The sequence below is a fragment of the Vigna angularis genome, chromosome 3 (assembly GCF_016808095.1).
Source record: "Vigna angularis cultivar LongXiaoDou No.4 chromosome 3, ASM1680809v1, whole genome shotgun sequence".
Taxonomy (NCBI): Eukaryota; Viridiplantae; Streptophyta; class Magnoliopsida; order Fabales; family Fabaceae; genus Vigna; species Vigna angularis.
In genome coordinates this window covers 54,089-73,391 of record NC_068972.1, presented here as the reverse complement: position 1 = coordinate 73,391, position 19,303 = coordinate 54,089, and the positions used below count along the sequence as shown (strand labels likewise).

The 19,303-nt window shown below is 34.2% G+C and overlaps 3 protein-coding genes across 5 annotated transcripts; all 3 read right to left on the bottom strand.

The window, feature by feature from the left end:
• Positions 1 to 319: 319 nt before the first annotated feature.
• Positions 320 to 2,348, bottom strand: LOC108325485 (protein LAZY 1). Its single transcript, XM_017558565.2, has 5 exons — positions 2,198 to 2,348; positions 2,050 to 2,116; positions 1,187 to 1,965; positions 786 to 1,056; positions 320 to 699 (listed from the first exon to the last, which is right to left on the bottom strand). The coding sequence occupies exons 1-5, from the start codon at positions 2,201 to 2,203 to the stop codon at positions 680 to 682; spliced, it is 1,143 nt and encodes a 380-aa protein (XP_017414054.1). The 5' UTR covers positions 2,204 to 2,348; the 3' UTR covers positions 320 to 679.
• A 5,263-nt stretch (positions 2,349 to 7,611) lies between these two features.
• Positions 7,612 to 10,397, bottom strand: LOC108326603 (photosynthetic NDH subunit of lumenal location 5, chloroplastic). The gene is made up of 5 exons (XM_017560195.2): positions 10,243 to 10,397; positions 9,732 to 10,142; positions 9,583 to 9,637; positions 9,270 to 9,355; positions 7,612 to 8,023 (listed from the first exon to the last, which is right to left on the bottom strand). Exons 1-5 carry the CDS (start codon positions 10,282 to 10,284, stop codon positions 7,871 to 7,873), a joined length of 747 nt encoding a protein of 248 aa, XP_017415684.1. The 5' UTR covers positions 10,285 to 10,397; the 3' UTR covers positions 7,612 to 7,870.
• Positions 10,398 to 10,915: 518 nt separating this feature from the next.
• On the bottom strand, positions 10,916 to 19,289 carry LOC108325211 (uncharacterized). 3 transcript variants are annotated; one of them, XM_017558237.2, is made up of 9 exons: positions 16,541 to 16,806; positions 16,122 to 16,461; positions 14,280 to 14,429; positions 13,869 to 14,012; positions 13,519 to 13,675; positions 12,975 to 13,147; positions 12,228 to 12,283; positions 11,749 to 11,851; positions 10,916 to 11,195 (listed from the first exon to the last, which is right to left on the bottom strand). In XM_017558237.2, exons 2-9 carry the CDS (start codon positions 16,383 to 16,385, stop codon positions 11,106 to 11,108), a joined length of 1,137 nt encoding a protein of 378 aa, XP_017413726.1. In that variant the 5' UTR covers positions 16,386 to 16,461; positions 16,541 to 16,806; the 3' UTR covers positions 10,916 to 11,105. The 3 variants fall into 3 exon arrangements, 2 of the variants coding, with proteins under 2 accessions (XP_017413726.1, XP_017413725.1); XM_017558236.2 differs by having other exon boundaries at positions 16,122 to 16,453; positions 16,541 to 16,804; XR_008247742.1 differs by lacking the exons at positions 10,916 to 11,195; positions 11,749 to 11,851; positions 12,228 to 12,283; ... (2 more) ...; positions 13,869 to 14,012; positions 14,280 to 14,429 and having other exon boundaries at positions 16,322 to 16,461; positions 16,541 to 19,289.
• Positions 19,290 to 19,303: the final 14 nt, after the last annotated feature.

The following is a 19,303-nucleotide window of genomic DNA, read 5'->3' as shown; positions in this document are numbered from 1 at the left end:
AAATATGTGAAGATATTTAAAGAGTTTTATCAAAACATTAAATAAAAAGATGAATGTAATGGAATTATATTATGAAAAAATAACTCTGACTTTATTTAGTAATAAATAATTAAGCATATATATATATATATATATATATATATATATATATATATATATATATATATATATATATATATATATATATATATATATATATATATATATATATATATATATATATATATAAGAGAATGCATTTTTACCATGTATTAATTATTGGAATGTACATGGAGTGAATAGTGAATAGATAATCTTAGAATGGAATGCAATGTAGGAGTAGGCAGCCAAACACATAAGGTTGTAAGTTTGAAACAAACATAAAGATCCATAGAAATTAACAACTGAGATACTCTGCACACACTTCTACCACTCCTTTCAATCTCCAATGTTTCTTTTGTCCTTGCATTCCACACCATATACATTATCTTTTATATATACTTCATTTATACATCATTCACAATTTTATTTCAACCACAGACACTGTCTATCATTATAATTATTACTATATTTTATACACTTCTAAGAGGTAATTAGAGGGACTACCTCTCTTATTTGCTTCTTCTCCCAAACGTACTCTTTTCAATATCATATCATGTATTGCTGCTGCAGGATCTTCAATTATTTTTCCCTTTTCTCTTCAGAGCTCCAACACCAAGTCTGCATTATAATCAAAAGTCTCGGTCATTGTATACGTATATATTTGAGAAGTAATTAATGGTATTTGTAATTAATTGCACACTTACAATCGGCATCTGTTTTGATCCAGTGCTCCTTATTGTCAGATGAATCTTCACAGCCAAGAGCAAAGTGGAATGGATTTGGTTGGATCTTATAATATTGTCGCATGATGTTTTCCTTTGACAGTGTTCTTTTCGGGTGTATCAGTATATCTTCCTCTCCATGCACCACCTCGTTCATTGTTTTCTTCTTGTTCTCGTTCTTTTGGTATTTATCACACTTGTGTGCACCCGTACAATTTTCAGGGTGAACTTTTCTGTGAAACATATGCAGAATCTGCGACCAACAACTAAATATTAATTTTTACCGCGAGTCCCAGCTAAAAGCTGTTGCTTAAGAAAGTATAGAGGAAATACAGCATAATAACATACGTGTGAAGAAGAGAAAGAAGAATGTGAAAGTGCACCTTATGCAGTTTTCTCTCAGCCGAAGCAGAATCAACAGGTTGTGCAGCAGCAGTGGCCGAGGAGGAGCTTCGGGAAGAAGTGTGAAGCATTCTTTTCTTGAGCTTTTTTTTCATGAGATGCATGGCAGATTTGTCTGCTTCCCTCTCACCTCTCTTGTTATCATCCTTATTATTTCCTCCAATGCTCTCCTCCGCCAGCTTGGTTCGCTGGAACAGCTCGCCGAGGGACGTTCTGTGCTCCTTCTGCTTTGCCACAGCCACGGTTGTGGTTTCTGACAACTCAATTGCCGATCCAAACAGATATCCCTGAAGTGGGCAAACGGCACTTCCATTCCCATTTGATTCTCCACCTTCCAACAACGGCTTCCCGCTCAGCGTTATTATGCTTCCATGGCTGCTTCTCCCATTGCTCACATGGCTGTTTCTCCCACACGACGACTCATCATCCGCTCCCAGAACTTTCTCCAGCTCATCGTTTATCAGCTTCAGTTCGTTCTCAGTCACTTCGTCTTCCTTTTCAGTTATGTTCTCCACAGATATGGCAAATGTCGGCGTCGTCGATGGATCGCTAACGACTTGGTCCGAACCCAGAGTTCCAATTGCCAGGAACCCGTGGAAGAGCTCGTACATGGCACCCGCCGAATCTTCCTCGTACTCATCGTCTTCGACAGCAGCGAAAGATTTTCTTATGGTCTGCTCTTTCTGACTTTGTTTGACATGTTTGTAATTCCCGAAGCTTCCTTTGGGATTGGGGTAGTTGTGTTCATCATCACAAGTCCCTTAACAAAAAAACGAGATGAAATAATTAATTAAAGTAGAACTGAAAATTATAGCCGAATGATACAACATACGATGAAAGTTACCGATGAGCAAGTCTTTAAAGGGTTCGGCGGTATTCTGACGAAATTTTCTGTGCATCCACCCAAGTAACTGGAGCAAAGAAATGCATGAAGTGGCTAAGAAAAGAATAAGAAATTCATATAGCTAGAATTCATATTGATGTTTACTCACCTTCATCGTTTGTTTGGGGAGAGAAAGAAATGATGTATTCCACAAGATTTTCCACGGAGGTTGCTGAGTATGTGTATGTGGAGTTTGGAAGAGAGATAAAAGGAGAAAAACAAAGAGATAGATACAAGATTGTTTGTTATTCTATGTCAAGATTCACGTAACATTATGGGTTGTGGGGTCCTAAACAAATTTAATCCGATCATGTGGAAGGTGGACATAACTGTGAGGCTCTCATAATAATTCATATATCTATCAATGTTTGGTCATATATAAGTAAAATTCAGTTTGCGATTGATTTCTGTTGAGCCCAGTAGTGACCAAATGCCTCCCCTTTTCCATTTTAACTTCACAATGCATGCATATATATATTTATGTGTCTCAGACCCACCCAACCCATGCATTATTATTTCTATCATATAATTAAGGAACTGAATCAATCTCTCTCTCTCTCTCTCTCTCTCTTCCTTCCGACACATAACTTTTAACACTATCTGCCTAGCTCCATCTTCTTCACCTTCAACTACTTACCCACTTAAACCACCCAACATCAACTTTTCAAAACTACCATTACTTCTCTTTTTAAACATCTACCATTCCTATTCATCTACTCCTTATCCTTATGTTCTTTTCTAAACATTTTTTTTTAATTCAGCAATAGCTTAATATAATACTTAATATTTAAATTACATCTTCTCCTAACAATATATATTATCACCTTAAGAAACCTCATGATCTTATCTTAAATATAAAAACCTAATTTGTTTAAATTTCCACACATAAATATATTACTGACTTTAATTTTTTTTAAATGTGAAACTATAATCTTTGATTCTCTTATTAAATTTCAATTGATATGTTAATTAGTGTAGCATATTTATTCGTATCTTAAAATTATTATTTATAAAAAAGTACAGCACTACAATAAAGTAAAATTTACGTTTTAAACGCTATAAAATTTTATGAATATTACGTAATTTATGTGAATTTTCAATTCGAAAATTGTGTATTAGAGATTAAGTGTGTTCCTTTGTGAAGTTGTAGCACAAATATTTTGGAAATCAGATCTCAAAAGTTGGAGAAGAGTAAAAAATAAAGCATTTTTAAAATATATATATATATATATATATATATATATATTTGATAGCTTATGTAATTTCTTAAAGTATACTAAATTTTAATTGACAAAAATATTCTCATATAAGGATATTTGATTTAGATTTTTTTTATTTTTTATTTTAACTTAAAATTAAAAATTATTAAAATATTCTGTGTATAAAGTATGTCTTTTTGATGAATATAATTTTTTTATCAACTAAAATTAGGTATAAGAGGTTATATAAATTACCAAACCATATATATATATATATATATATATATATATGTATATATATAATTTATAGTGTATTATTATTAAAATGTTTTCGTAGAAAACAGATATAAACTTCTATAATTGGTAAATTAAAATGGCTATCATACGTTTTATTATATAAATAAAATTTATTTTGTATATAAAAAATATATTATCAAGTAGTTATAATTTAAGTTTATTTTAAAAGTAATTTTATTGAATACGGTTGTTACTATGATAAGATGAAGTTGAAACCATTGTTAATTTACTGTAACGTAATTAATGAAAGTATGAGAGATGGATGAAGATCATAATTGGAGATCTTAAATCACCTTTTAATTTCTTCTTTATATCACTTACCGACAAGATGGTCACAATGAATTAATGACAGCAGATATTTGCTTAATTGTGTCCTGAGAAGGGGTTCATGATGTCTTTGCAAATAATTTGATTGACCCATATGCTTTGTCATTATAATTAATGTTACTGTTTTTGTAAGTTTGCAAGCTTAAAAATATATTTGTGCTTCAAAGTAATCTTAAAATATCCAAAGTCCCATGAAAACAAAAATTAATATATAAATGAAGGAAATAAAGTCTTTATTTTGAAAATGCTTAGTGTGACATCCGGGCACTGAGACGAGGGCGGAGAGTGACGCCGGTGCAAGAGGCATGGTGCAGGGGTACAGACTTGGAGCGCCTCCTGGCATGCTTCGAGTGGAAGGGGTACATGGACGAATCGAACATATACCGGAATGAGAGGGATCTAGAGATTGTGTAGGTATGAGACTATACAGTTGAAGGATAGCTTAAAGGAATTGATTTGACTACTCATATCACCAAATGCATTTGCTTTTCGGTAGCCTAACTTATAAGAACTCCATGGTTAAGTGTGCTTAGCCTAGAATAATTCTAGAAAAAGGGAAGATAGAGGGACGATTATAAATTTATTTAAAGTGTAAAAATTAAAATTAATAATTTATAATTTCAAATAATTTGATATGATATTTATGTTTTATATTTTTTTATTTATTTTTTAATAAATTTTTATATAATGACAAATGATTGATAAATTTTAGAATATCAAAATATATATATATATATATATATATATATGAAATATCAAAATTTTTAATAATATCTAATATTTATTTTAAACATCAACCAAACGAAACACTAAACCCTTATAATGTTAGCTAAAATATGTCTCAACAAAATTTGTTTTGAAAAATAACATAAACTAGTATTTTTTGAATTTTTTAATTGTTCAATTTAATATTCAAATAATAAAATCAAAATTCAATAAACTTATTATTTTATTCAAATAAAATATTTAAAATATTAAAAAATAAATTAAAACAATTCAAATTTAATGTATTTTAATTTTTTTAAATTTGTGAAACTTTATATTAAAATTCAAAGTTAGAAAATACGAGAACAACTTTTTATATTTTAAATTTTAGTTTGTATAAATTATTTATTTAATTTTTAGCAAATATGTTATTTTAAAATAAAATAAGCAAAGTAAGTGTTAGTTTATTGAAAGTATAGAGATTGAAGGGTGACATTTATTAATAAAATAAGGAATGTTAAGAAACTAGAGACTCGAACAGATATTCTATCAGAAAATAGGAGAGATATGCTTCTTTCTTAATCTAAATTTGTGAGTGTGAATTTTCTAGCATGGGAGATGATAAATAGTTTATCCATATATTTATATGATAGCAACTTGTCATAATGAGTAAAAAAAAAAGAGATTATAGTGAATATTAATTTTAAAGAACGAGTTTGAATTTCAAAGTGTATAACTATACTTATAAATACACATAAGATGGGGGTGACATAGATTTGTACTTGAGAAGGGTGAATTAAATATGAATCGATATTCAATAAATTTATCCAATTTTAATGATAGAAAAAAAAATTAAATGATACTAATCTCTTTTAATATTTATTTTTCTATCAACGTATATTTAGTGGGTATTCATAATTAAACTGTTAAAAAAAATAACAAAAAGTTATTCAAAAGATTGATAATTAATTAAAACTATTTTTTTAAAATTAATTTATATATTTTTTAATAGGAGACTGAAACTGTGAAACTAGTTCAAATAAACTAAATTTAATTATTTAAAATTTATTAAGTTATCTATTAATTTTTTTGTTATACGTTGTAAGAAAGAAGAAATATATAAGGAAGAATATTCAAATTTATTGTATTGAAGTTTTAGATGAGAGATGATATTAATTTTTTATATAGGTTAAACTTGTTTGAAATTCAAGTGTGAGTCAAATATTGGATAGAAATGAGTAACTAGTATAAAGATGAAAGACCCATTAATCTATAGTCTTAAGGTTTTTGGTAAAGAGTAGTGTGGATCCTTTATATAATTGGACTTACATCTCATTGGTGTTTGTATTTCCTCTGTGAACCTCCTCCTTGATAGACCCAACAGTGGTATATTTAGGTAAGCAAGTTCCGTTAAGATGAACGACGATTGGAAAAGACTACTCGTGATTGTGGTTGGTTGGAAATGCTTCCGTTACAAGGAACTCACCTTGAGGGGGAGATTGTTGGGAATCCAAGTGTTTGGATAGAATTAACCCATAGCCTTAAGATTTTTGATAAAAAGTGGTGTCAATCCTTTATATAGTTAAACTCAGATCTCATTGATGTTTGTATCTTACATGTGAACCTCCTTTTTGATAGACTCAACAGAACTCATGTAATACTATTGCTGAATCTTCCAACAAATATTTTTCTAAAATGCCATCACATATCCTAAATTTGTGAAACACAAATTTTTACAAAGTCTAAGAATTATTTTTGTAAGTTTAACTTTTGCATTGAATCTAAGTTGATTATCGAGACAAATTTTTAATTATGATGTCGTAAATAAATCTTTAGAAAGAAATTTACAATTTTCTTTTATATATATATATATATATATAAACTCTCATAATATTAACTAATGTTCTATTATTTTTGTTTTACAATGAACGTCAAACACTTGTAACTCGTCACTTTCATCATAAACATTTTTTTATAAAATTTTCCAAAAATATTGAGAGAAATAGGTAAACAAATATACCTTTTCTTTATGTTGTAAACTGTAACTGAACTAAATACATATATAAATGTGCAACTTTAGGAGTTGAATAATAAAATAATAAATTCTATTATTAAAATAATAAAAATGATTTTAGGTAAAGTTTTGGAAGAAGGAATTCCATGAAAAAGGTGATGTGGTAGAATAGAATAGGGAAGCATGGGTTGGGTAGCTTCATTCTATTCAATTGTATGCTATTGTTTACATATGATTGAAGTGTAGTGAAATGCCCTAAAATTCGCTCCAACTTTATGCAGAGAAAAACATGTATGCATATTAAAGACAACCATAATAAACATCCGCAAAACATCATTTAACTCCTAATTTCTTAACCTGTACCTATCAGTCAACGCTCATTTTCAAACCAGACATTAATATTTCCACATATACTACCTAAGCTCTCCATATATTTGCTTTAACCTCCACGTACAAGGTTGTCACATTTTTTTTACCAGAGAGGTATAATTTATTTCTTTTATTATTAAAATAGACAAAATTTTAAAAATTTATGAATAATAAAGAATTTTTTTCTCCCAAACGCGTGTTTTATTTAATCTGTTTTTCATTGACTAAAGTTTTGCTTTCAGACATTTTTCTTTTTCTTTTATTAAAATTGTGCTTAGATACATAATTTTAATTTATTTAATATATTTATTTTAAATTATGCTTCTAATATTCCCTTTTTATGAAACATTTATGAAATTTATTTTCCTTCCCTTTTTAACTCATTCATCCACACAGGTGGAAGAAGTCTTTCATTCCTTCTCTTGTGATTCAAAACACAGGTTTTTATATTTATTTCATTCTTAATCCAAAATACAAAGGGCCGATAAAAGAATCCAAATTCGATCAAGATAACACAATAATCGCTCAGAAAAAAGTCTACCACAAGTCCCTAGCAATGCTATTAATTTGATCATGCATGTTATAGAAGACTAATAATTCTGTTGACATCCATTTCCCCATGGAATCTGCACTTTGGCTTAAGGAGATACCACTTAAAACAGGTATTAAATTTTCCAACTTGACTGTAATTCTACCAGAACACAGGTGAGTGCTATAAGGTTTAGGTTCAGTATGATAAAAAAAAAGGTTACCGAGGTTCTCTTAAGAATAGTCGAACAAAAATTTCCATAAAGCAGGAGTTTCTTCTCAATCTAAACAAGTTAATAGAAGAAAATGACCATGACCAACAAAATACACAAGAACCACCACCTCAAGCAATTGGAAGCTCACCACAGTCGCTGATGGTCACGTTTTTTCTAGGACGGTCACCCCTATCTGTCTCCTGGGATTCGATCAACCTAACAATGTCCATGCCTTCCAAAACTTGGCCAAATACAACATGTCTCTGATCCAACCATGGTGTCTGCCAATTCATCAAATCAATTGATTATATCAAAACCAAGGAACAGAAACAATTTCAGATAAGTAGACATTAAGAGTTTTCTAACATTCCATCATATTAGTAAAATTTTAGATTGTTGACACCATGTGGTTCTTTTAATTATAATTTATAATCAATGCTGTCAGGATCACCAGCTAAACCGTGAATAGATCGATTTCAAGACCTTATAAATCTGCTCCCTAGCTGGATCATTACTAAAATCCATCAGTGGGACCGTTGTAGTAGGATTGGAGCAAGATTGTGGGATCAGACTTCATTCTGATCGTGCGAAGCCAATTCGCCTGAATGCATTTTAACCTTTCTTTCATCCCTGAATCAGTTTGTTCTCTCTCAGTATCAGACCTAAGAACCTTACACGGTCCACCCCATTCTCTCTGTCTCTTGGTCACTCCCTCCCATCTCTCTCAATCTCTAGGTTCTGATTTATGAATTTGTTTGCTGCTGTGCAATCAGACTTGCTACGAGTGTGCGTCCTGTCTATCCTGCAATCAGATCTCTAAGTCTCTCAAGTCTCAACCCTCTCTCTCTCTGCTGTGTATCAGCTGCACCTATTGATGAATTTGGTGTTCAAATGCTTGGGAAAGTGCCGATGAGATTAAACAGATGCAGCTGAGGACGCGTAGGAGCATGATTTTTCAGCAAACCTCATGTAATATCTAAGTGACTACTGCGACTAGTTTTGGATGTTAGGGATTTAAGGTTATGAAATTTCAGTTTTAAGTCTGCTTTGGTGTTGTCATTTATAATTTTCTTTTCCATTTAGGTATCAGTATAGATGTATAACTTTACATTTTGGTAGGATCCCACGATCCTACATTTTATGATCTTGCATCCCCCTCTTGATCCTAAGTAGAATGGTAACCTTGACAACCTTGATTATAATACATCTAAAATTGCTATTTTCTATATTTGGGTTTTACACAGATGAAATAAATTATTTTTAACATAATTTCACAGAATAATATGCAAAAATTATACGTAAAAATTGCCAACAAAGTTAGAAGTTGATACGAGTTGCAGAACAACCGTGTTTGTTTTGTAAAGGCAGGAATCTTAAAAGTTAAAAAAAGTCTTCGTGTTAGAAATGTAGCACAGCTGTTCATTGAAAGACAGCATTATGGCTCAAACTTATCTGCCTAGGCGTGATGGGTTGGTGTTTCATTAGAAGAAGAACATGAATAATTTGAAATATAGAAGAGCAATATACCTTGACAGTGCATATAAAAAACTGACTCCCATTTGTGTTGGGACCTGCATTTGCCATGCTAACAACTCCGGGTCCAGTATGAGACACTGGAGATATTGTAGATATGAGTATCATTAATATATATTTACAATATCAATAATATGCGGGGAGATGGAGGAATCTAATTAGAAGAAGTTGCAGGGGCATTTGTTTAATAATAAGAATAAGAAAAGGTTGGAAAAAGAAAGGCAGGTGAAATTATTTGGTGTTTAGAAATTGAAAGCAGGAAGGGGAAATGAATGTAAAGTGGGAAGTAAGGAAGTGAGGAACTGACAAATAAAATTCTCATCTTTGAAAGTGCGACCATATATACTCTTGCCTCCAGTTCCCTGAAATATATGATAGTTAGAAAATAAATAGAATGGGAAAATGGGAAAGAGAATAAAGATAGAGAGATCGGGAGATAGATAGATAGATACATACATTTCCTTTGTCAAAATCGCCCCCTTGAATCATGAAATCCTTGATAACACGATGGAAGGCAGAGCCCTTATACCCAAAGCCCTTCTCTCCGGTGCAGAGGGCACGGAAGTTCTCGGCTGTTTGGGGAACATCGTCGCCGTACAGTCCAATGACAACCCTTCCGACAAGCTTCCCAACTGGATTTCCGATACTAATGTCGAAGAATACTTTCTGAGTCACTTTAGCCTGAACACTTGCGTCCTCCCCCGAAGAAGAACTCGCCCGAACCCTCAAACCCCTTCCAACTTCCCTTTCTTTCACACTCAATGTCACTCCATGACAACCGCCAAACCCAGACGCCGGCGTCCTAAACTTGAGATTATTACAATTAGGGTTAGGGAGGTGCAAACCTTTGATATCTCCAAAATTTGACTGACAACACAAACACAAACGAATCACATCGTAAATAATAAATACTAATAATAAGAAGAATAAGAATGTTGATTTGATCTAAGAGAATAGTAGGGATTACCAGTCTGAATGTGGTAGTCGAAGATGCAAATGCAGCTGCCATGGATTGAGTCTGCAACTGCCACTGCCACTTCCAATCTAACAACAGATATATTACTATCTCAAACTCTACTCCGTCACCACACGAATTACTATCCTATCCCTCCAATCCAATTCATCCCATCCTCTTAAAAAAACTATAATATTACTTCTACAACTTTACAATTTTAATTAATTTTAAGATTAAATATGTTTTTAATTTTCAAATTATTTCTAAAAATTGTATTTAAGATTAAATACTAAAATCAAACACATTAGCAATTATATCAACCATTGAATTTCAAACAAAATTAATGATCTTAAAACTTACAAAAGTTATAATTTTATTCATTGTATTAAAATCGAAATACTGTTAATTATTATAGAAAAATTATTATTTATCCGACCAAATATATCCAATTTACCCTCTGCAAATATATAATTTCATTTTTGTTTAATGGCTTAGTTTTAAAAACTTTTATTCTAGTCCTGTTAATCCAATATTCTATTTTTGTTCCTTTCAGTTATCGTCGTTGAAATTCTTTTGAAAAGAAAATAATTAATAACCTGTTTGATTGATAAATACATGTATGAAGTTTTTGAATTATTAGTGTAACTGTATGTTTAGATTTTGACAACTAATAGTTAAAAGATAATTGAAAAACTAAAGAATATTCAAATATTCAATCTCTCCCTTGACCAATTTACAGAGTCATGCAGTCATACGCTCACTCTGTAATATCATCATCCACACAATTAAATTCATTGGATACTGTACTGTCTCTATAGTGCATACATTATTTCCTGTATTGCATTAGCAATCTGTATACACTTGAAAACAAATACTCAAATCATGTTCATTCTGCTTGGTAATGTTATGCCTGCCCTCTTCAGAAGTTCAACAGAAGCCTCTTTTGCCTTCAAAATAACTTCTTCCTGTCATCATGGACAATACAAATTAAACTTCTCCGGCCACGAGTAATGAAAAAAGACGAAACACTAGGCCAATTGAAACATAATTGATAAGAACTCTATATGTTTTTTTTTTGTACGTTTGTCAAGTTCAAGAAGAAAGTAAAGGAAAAGGAGTTGTAAGAAATACTTATCTCAAGGCATGCAAAGTAGGAGATAGCGGAAGCCTTTCTTATGTTTTATAGTTTCTTTAAAAAGAATAAAACAATTCTTTAAAACATAAAAAAAAAAATCAAGAGCAATTATATGTTAAAAATGATTAGATTTATAATAAATTAAATTTGGTTTTAATTAATTAAAATGATTTTTGTATATTTATCCATTTTTCACTCACCCAGATGAATGGAGTTTTAATTTTTCATTTTCCATTTATCTTTTTTTTTTCATTCTATTTTCTTTCTTTCCTTCTTCAAGTAAAGTGTTAGTTCATTAAGTCAATTAATATTATTGAATGGATTCTCAATCTAATATAGAATCGATTCACATTCTACATAAGAAAAACTATCCAAGATAATACCTCGTCCACGTGTATAATCTTCTTGTTCTTCATTATCCACACGCCATTGCACATGACAGATATCACATTTTCTGATCGCATGGAATACACTATGCTGGAAATGCTGCACATTGTGTAAACAGTAAATGTATTAACTTGAAAAGGTCTTTGAATGGTGTGATAGTAGCCAGCCAAGATTGCAACAGAAAGGAACTTTCGCTGCATGGCGTTACAATGGTTTTATGTAATGCATGATCATCACATTATTTCATAAGCGCACAAGATCACAATCTAGGATGTGCAGATAACACACGAGAATCAATTCTATCCCACGCGATGAAATCATGAAAAGTAGAATTATTTATTACCTCGCCTTCGTCATAAAAAAAAATTGATTGCTTCTGATAAAACTAATCCAAACACCGGTCAGCTAATTCAAAAGAATTCAATAAAAGGTCTGTATAATTAACAGAAGTACCAATTATGTAATGGGTTCGTACCAGTCATGAACAGGAACCATAGGCCAAGAGGAAGGATTGACTACAACAATGTCCGCCTATTGAATGACAATCACAAAACTGTCAGCTTCGGTCCCATCAAGAAAATATAAAAAAGAGGAATGATATTAAACACTCAATAATAATCATTTTTTTCTTCCCTTATCACATCATACCACCCATAATTTCGATATTTTTCTCTTTTTTCATTCTTTCACTAGATGTCTATTAACATCTGGCGACTCCAGGTATTATTTCTCTAGCAAATAATCTACTTTACCATCAACAGAAGATTTGGTGTTAAACAAAGTTAGAAAGATATTGCAGAAGCATTGACCAGGGAGGTCAATATAACATTTGTCCAATTGAATGTAATAAGTTTCCCGCAAGATTTTTATATTTTCTTTCCTTACGTTGTTTTCTTTTTCACCTTAGTCCATATGATATTTTAAAAATTTCCTATTTATTTTCATTGTTAACTAGTTTGCAAAAACGAAATGTGGTAATTATCAACAGATATAAAAAATGTCATGTTTCAACTGTGCTTTATGCAAATACAAAGAACTATCCCCACACCACAACTCTCTACTTCGAATTCAAAGGTCTACAGTATAATCTGTGTCCAACAAAAGAGAATCCCGCATTTAGTCCCAATTAAAAGGGGAAGATTTCAACAAAAAGAAAAAAGTTAGCCGGGGAAGAAAAAATCATAATAATTACACTTTACGAATGACGTGAACCAATACCAACCTTTTTCCCAACCTCAAGAGAACCTAGTTCGTCATCCCACAATACCGACTTTGCACCATTAACTGTAACCATTCTAAGAATAGTTTCAGCGGGCAATGCTGTTGGATCTGTGGTTCCATTAGCATAAACTTCCCGTCCTTTATTAATTAGAGAAGCTAGGTACATTTCATCAACTGCAAATACAATTTAGAAATGAAAATTTCAATCCACTCAAAGTGTACATTTTCCATGCGGCTAGAGACTCCCACTATTTCACGTTCAGGTGAGGGTTTGGTGTTCATAATCTTAGATGAACCTGCCCTGCCTTAGGAGGGTAGGTTGCTTCTGTGGTCTATTTAATACTATATTGAAAATAAAAGTTCTTCACATAAGTAAATACAAATTCTTCACATAACAAATTGAATTTGCATACTTGAGCTTGTTGAATCTTGTGCAATTAAATTTGCATACTTCCTTCTGTGGTCTATTAAATGCGGAATTGTTGAATCTAGTGCAATTATAAAGCAAGTAAAAAAGAATTCAAAAGTTTAGAGTTCAGATGAACCGATGCTCATGCGATTGTTTGATGGGGCCCCATCAGTTCCCAGAGAGACACAAACGCCAGCATCAAGCATCTCCCTTACAGGTGCAAATCCAAGCATTCGCATTGCAGCAGCAGGACAGTGGGACACTTTGACCCCTGATCTTGAAAGAAGAGATATCTGAAAAAATATTATGCAGGAATAATTACTGTTTATCACACTAACTCGAGGAATAAACAGTCATGGGTGTTTTCTTGCATACCAGCATCACCCAAAATTGAACTCACCACATGTTAGATAATAATAGAAACTTAAGAACTGAATTAGGTTTTGTTGAAAGGGTATAATCATGTTTAAAGGGGCAAAAATTTACCTCGTTATTATCAAGCCAAACTGAGTGAGCTGCTAGCAGATTGCTTTGAAGGAAATCTATCTTGTCCAAGTATGTAACAGTTCCGTGATCTACTTTGTGAACATCCCTGACTAGTTGGTTCTCATACGGTATCTCTGCAACATGCTAACAGTTTTGTATGTCAGGTGAGGACATTGGCGCATAAGTATTGTGCTGGCTAGTTTAATACACCACTTTCTAGTATGAATAAAAAATAAGTGGTATTGATTTAGAACTCCTCCCATTATTATATAGGCCATTTTGAATAATCAAATTAATATTGTTGATGAAAACAGCCCCACCCAACTCGATCTAAAGTTAGAGAATGAAGTTTTGGTTATGTTGTTCTTGTTTTTCCGCAAAATGTTTGTAGAAAAGAAAAGGAGTGGGTACCATGTGTATTCCAGTTTTTAGTTGTGTTGCAGCATCTCTTGTTTCGATAAGCAAGCGAGGAGTAGAGTTCATGATTTGTCGTATTCCGAACCAGATTCTGATGCGACCATGGGCTGTGTTGTGGTACTTGTCATAATTGTCCTTTTGAGACTGCATATCAGAAGAAAGTAAGAGTAAAGTCATTTGTGAAAAGAAATGGATTCGTAAAGACTTTGTTGGAGATATACTTTTCTCCTTTTTTGTAATATCTAGTTTGTTTCTTTTTGGTTAATAGTTTCTGAACAACTATATGTATTTATTGTAGTAACAGTTGTAGTTAGTTCCTAGTACTACTGAACAAGCATGCATTATGCAATACTCCTTTGTCCATATACACGGGCCTCGGTAAGCAGTTCACTCACTTTTGTAATTTTCACTAATCATAATACTTGTCGGTTTCAATATGTTATTCATAGCTAGTTGATACTCTTTCTTAGCTTCTGCTAAATCTATCCTTTTTTATCCTGTGTTTTCCATAGATCCTAACTTCTAATTCTGAACCGTACCAAACACATCGTACCACGTTGTCCTCTCAATACTCACTCTATGCAGACTCACTCTAAGTCTGGTATCGTTCAAATCAGGGTTATTCCATCTCTCCTTGTTGCCAATGTAGAACCAAAGAGTGTCAAAATTGCCTTACAGGATACAAAGTGGTTTGGTGCTATGCAAGATGAACTTCTTGCTCTTGAATAGAAGAATACCCAGTCTTTAGTTCCTCTTCCTCCTAATTTTTATACTATTGGTTGTAAACGGGTGTTCTGTGTTATGGGAAACCCAAATGGGATTAGTTGCCAGGGGTTTCAATTTACAATATGGTTTCAACTTTAATGAGAGTCTATCTTCAGTTATAAAACCTGACTCCTTTTGCAATATTCTATTTTCTGTTGTTGCTTACAAGCGGTCTTTGTTTCAGTTACATGTTAACAATGTCTTTCTTGATGAAGAGGTTTACATGACTAAACCTCCAGGTTTTTGAAGATAAAGATACTTCTTTGGTTTGTCAGCTTCACAAAACTATCTTACTGCAATTTGATTTCAGAGATGGTAAGTGTGCTTGGTTTTAAAGACGGAAAATGCGATCTATTCTTATTTACATATTCTCAGCAAAAATTGTACTGTCCAATTACTTGTTTATATTGATGGCATCGTAATAACAGGAAACTTCACATCCCTAGTTCAGCATCTTATTCATAATTTGGACTGTCTTTTCTCTCACTAGGGGCCTCAGATTATTTTCTTGGCATTGAAGTGCGCTCATACTCCAATCCAATGACACTCCTGTTATGGCACAAACAAAATATATCAAGGATTTTCTTGTCCAGACAAAGCCTATATCTTCTCCTGTGTTTTTTGGTTTAAACTCTCAAAACAGGGTGCAGATTTTCTTCTTATCCCATCTTTCTCTAGGTATGTTGTTGGTGCTCTTCTAGCCAAGCATCTCGTTGTGCAGATCAATGGACCGTTTACTAACCAAGCCGCTTTTACCAACAAGAGTTCTTTTTCTTAGATCCAAGCTCAATGTGGTTGAGTTGCCTATTGTTTCACATCCACCTTGAGCTTGTGGGGAGTGTTAGAGATAAACTTCTCTATGGTTTTAGTAATATCTCAACTATTTCTTTTAGTTAACAGTTTCTGAACAGCTACTGTTATTATTGTAGTTTGTTACAACCATCCATCCATTGTGCAATATATATATATATATATATATATATATATTGGCTTTGGTAAGAAGTTGGTTCACTTTTGTAATCATCACTGAATAATAAATCATATTAGTTGGGAGTTTGAATAGAGAGAGACCTGAATGCATTGATCCGTGGTACGAGTGGCCCAGGATGGAGGCAAACCGTGGCCAGAGTCCATGGTGGACTGGGTTAAACAAGCTCGCAGACCCAGTAAACTGACTGCTCTAGCCATTTCAGACACATGTTGACCCCCAGCTTCAGCAAAACAGGTTACGCCGGAGTGAATGAGCTCGATCCCGCAAAGCAAAGTAGAGAGGTAAGAATCGTGTTGGGTCATGTTGGATTCGTAGGGCCAGATGCGGTGATGCAACCAGGTCATCAAGTCCACATCATCGGCTATGCCTCTAGCGAGTTGTTGGGAACTATGGACGTGGGTGTTAATAAATCCTGTCACTCTACTGCTTTAGATTATTTAAATTTTCATTTCATTTCATAGCAATATCAAACAGAAAAAAGGAAAGAGAGAGCGAGAACCAGGGAGTAAGATGTGGCCGGTGAGATCGAGGATGTGGTGGGCCACATCAGAAAATTCAGCAAGAATTTGTGCAGATTGTCCAATAGCTTTGATTCTATCTCCTTCGATCACGATTCCCCCGTCCCTAAACACTCGCTGCTCCTCGTCCATGGTTATGATCATACCACCGTGCAGCACACTCACCACCTCCCTCTCTCTCTCCATCTCCACCGCCCCTTTCTCCTCTCTTGGTTACTTTACTCTACAAATGTATACTTATTTTATACTTTTTCTTCTTGAATCAGTATCTTCAAAGTCAAGGCGGGGGGTTATCTAATAATTTAAGGACTAAAATATATTAATTACCATATACACAAATATTATGGTATTAGTGAGAGAAAAATAGAAACATGTTTTGTAAATTAAATTAAAATAAGAATTTAAAATAGTAAATAAAAGTCCTATATCGAAAGGGTTAGAGGTAATATAATTTTTTTGACAAAAATAAAAAGAATTAAATTGTAGATGAGTTCAGTTTAAAACTAAACTATCATCAATTAAGAGGAAAATAAGGATTAATATTACAGGAGACGAAAAGAAAAGAAATAGTTTGAGGTATGTGGGTGGAGGATGTGGTGTCTTCCTTCATGACCTCCTCCGAGGCATGGAGGCAGCATTACCGGCAAAGAAATCATCAATCAAAAGCTCAATGTCGTCTGGGTGGTACTTGATATACTTGTCGATGTGTCTGGTTGATTCAAGATGTTGTTTGAATCTTCCAACGAAGGAGCGGTAGGCGGGGATGACCAAAGAGGAGATGGAAACTCTGAGTTCCGACTGCAGTTGTTGATCGCTCACCATCCAACAACTCTGACACTTGTGTATCTCTTCAAACATCCGATTGAAGCATTTGAACCTTTCCTTCACGAGCTGTTTGGAGACCTTATTCCCAGTCCCCTGCTGTAGCCCCTCCGGCTTCAGGCACTGCAGCACCTTAGTCCACGTTTCCCTCTGATAACACTTGTGGTACAACCTCAGACCCGACTGCCTCCTCCTGCACCAGTTGTCACCCATCAGCTCGTGAAGCTCCTCACACCCTTTCACCTTCTGCACTACGTATCTCCCGTTGTTCATCAGAAAAAAATACCTCAGAGCATCGTCCCTGTACAACTGTGATTTCCTTTCCACATTTGCATCCAAAAGATCCATTATGCTCATCAACTGCACTGCAAAACCCGAATTCTTCCGCTTCTCTACATCTTCCACTTCGTTCACCTCCTTCTCATTTATCCTTTCTCCTTGTTCAAACACTTCCTCCAACGTATCCTTGTACTCGCATGCATATTTTAGATAGTTCATTACATACCGAGTCAAGGGGTGCACTGCACCGTTCGGAACAGGAATCCTTTCGTTGTCGTTCTTGATCGAGTTCTTCAGATCACAAAACATGGCCATAATAGCCTCTACTATCATGTCCCTTGCGGTGCCTGCCTCATACGCCAGCTCCTTAGCTCCCGACTCCAGGTAGGAACCTCCGATAACGTCTTCCCTCAGGGTCTCGTACATATCTAGAAATTTGAAAAGTTTCTCAGTGGTCCATTTTGTTAGAACAGCACACTGTGCAAAGTTGAGCAAATGGACGATGACTTGTCGTGCAAGATCGCAGAACAAGTTTTGAGAAATGGAGGGATGATCGGGGAAGATGGATTTATAAAGTTTTCTTTCAGACTTGAAAAGCACGGTGGTGCAGTGCCAAACCACTTGATTCCACGTTGCAATTTCAGCTTCAAGGGATTCCCATGACATTTTACACAAATCTTCCATCCTGGTGTTCCCGAATCCAAATGTTTGGAGCGTGGTTCTGAAAGCAGTTCGCCTGAAACTAGCAAAAACCAAGTAGCACTCGATGTGGTAGCCGGCTGAGATCATGGCAGTGGCGATCTTGTTCAAAGTAGAAATCTTTTGCGGAGAGAAATCAAAGGGGTCTTGGGTGTGGTGATCTTGCTGTGGTGGTCTAGGGGAGGGAGACTCGGGAACAGAAGAAAGGTATGAAGGAGAATTAAAAGAGAAGGATTTGTTGGGTGGTTTAGATTTGGGGTCGTCGTGTAGAAGATGAGAAAGATGTTTCTCTAGTAGGGACATTGCTTTTTCTAGGACGAAGGCGATCTGGTCCAACTCCTCCTGGAAGGCAATCACAGTAGAAGAGGAGGAAGAAGAAGATGATAAGGAAGCCGAAGCAGCGGAGATGCGATCCACCATGGCTAGGAATTGCAAGAGGGACATGTCCTCGTCTTCTGCCTCCTCATCCTCCCAAACAAAATTGCTCCTCCCGCTGCTGTATCTATCCACCATACGCTCCAACTCTTTGGCCAGCTCAGGGACGCCATCTGCAGGAGAAACATCTTCCACCTCATTCATTCGTGATGACATCTCCATCGCCTCTTCACATTAACGTTCAATTTCAGTGTTTATTGTTATCATATGAATTGCACAGGGGGTTCGGGCGGGAAAACCCCAGATTCCACCTCACGGGATGAACCAAGTAATTCATCTTTCCTCATTATTTTCTTCATTTCACTGCAATCTCCTAATGTAACTTTCTATTCTCTTCTATTCTATATTTTGTTTCCTTTTACTTTTTAGCTATTTTGGTGGAGCTGCCTCGCTAGCTCTGTCTTGACCGCTGATCCAAATGGGAACAAGGCACGGCATTCCGTTTTTTCGGCTTCGCTTCTGTCCAATCTATTCTTTTCTCATCTATATCTTTCCCTCGTTTTCCTCTC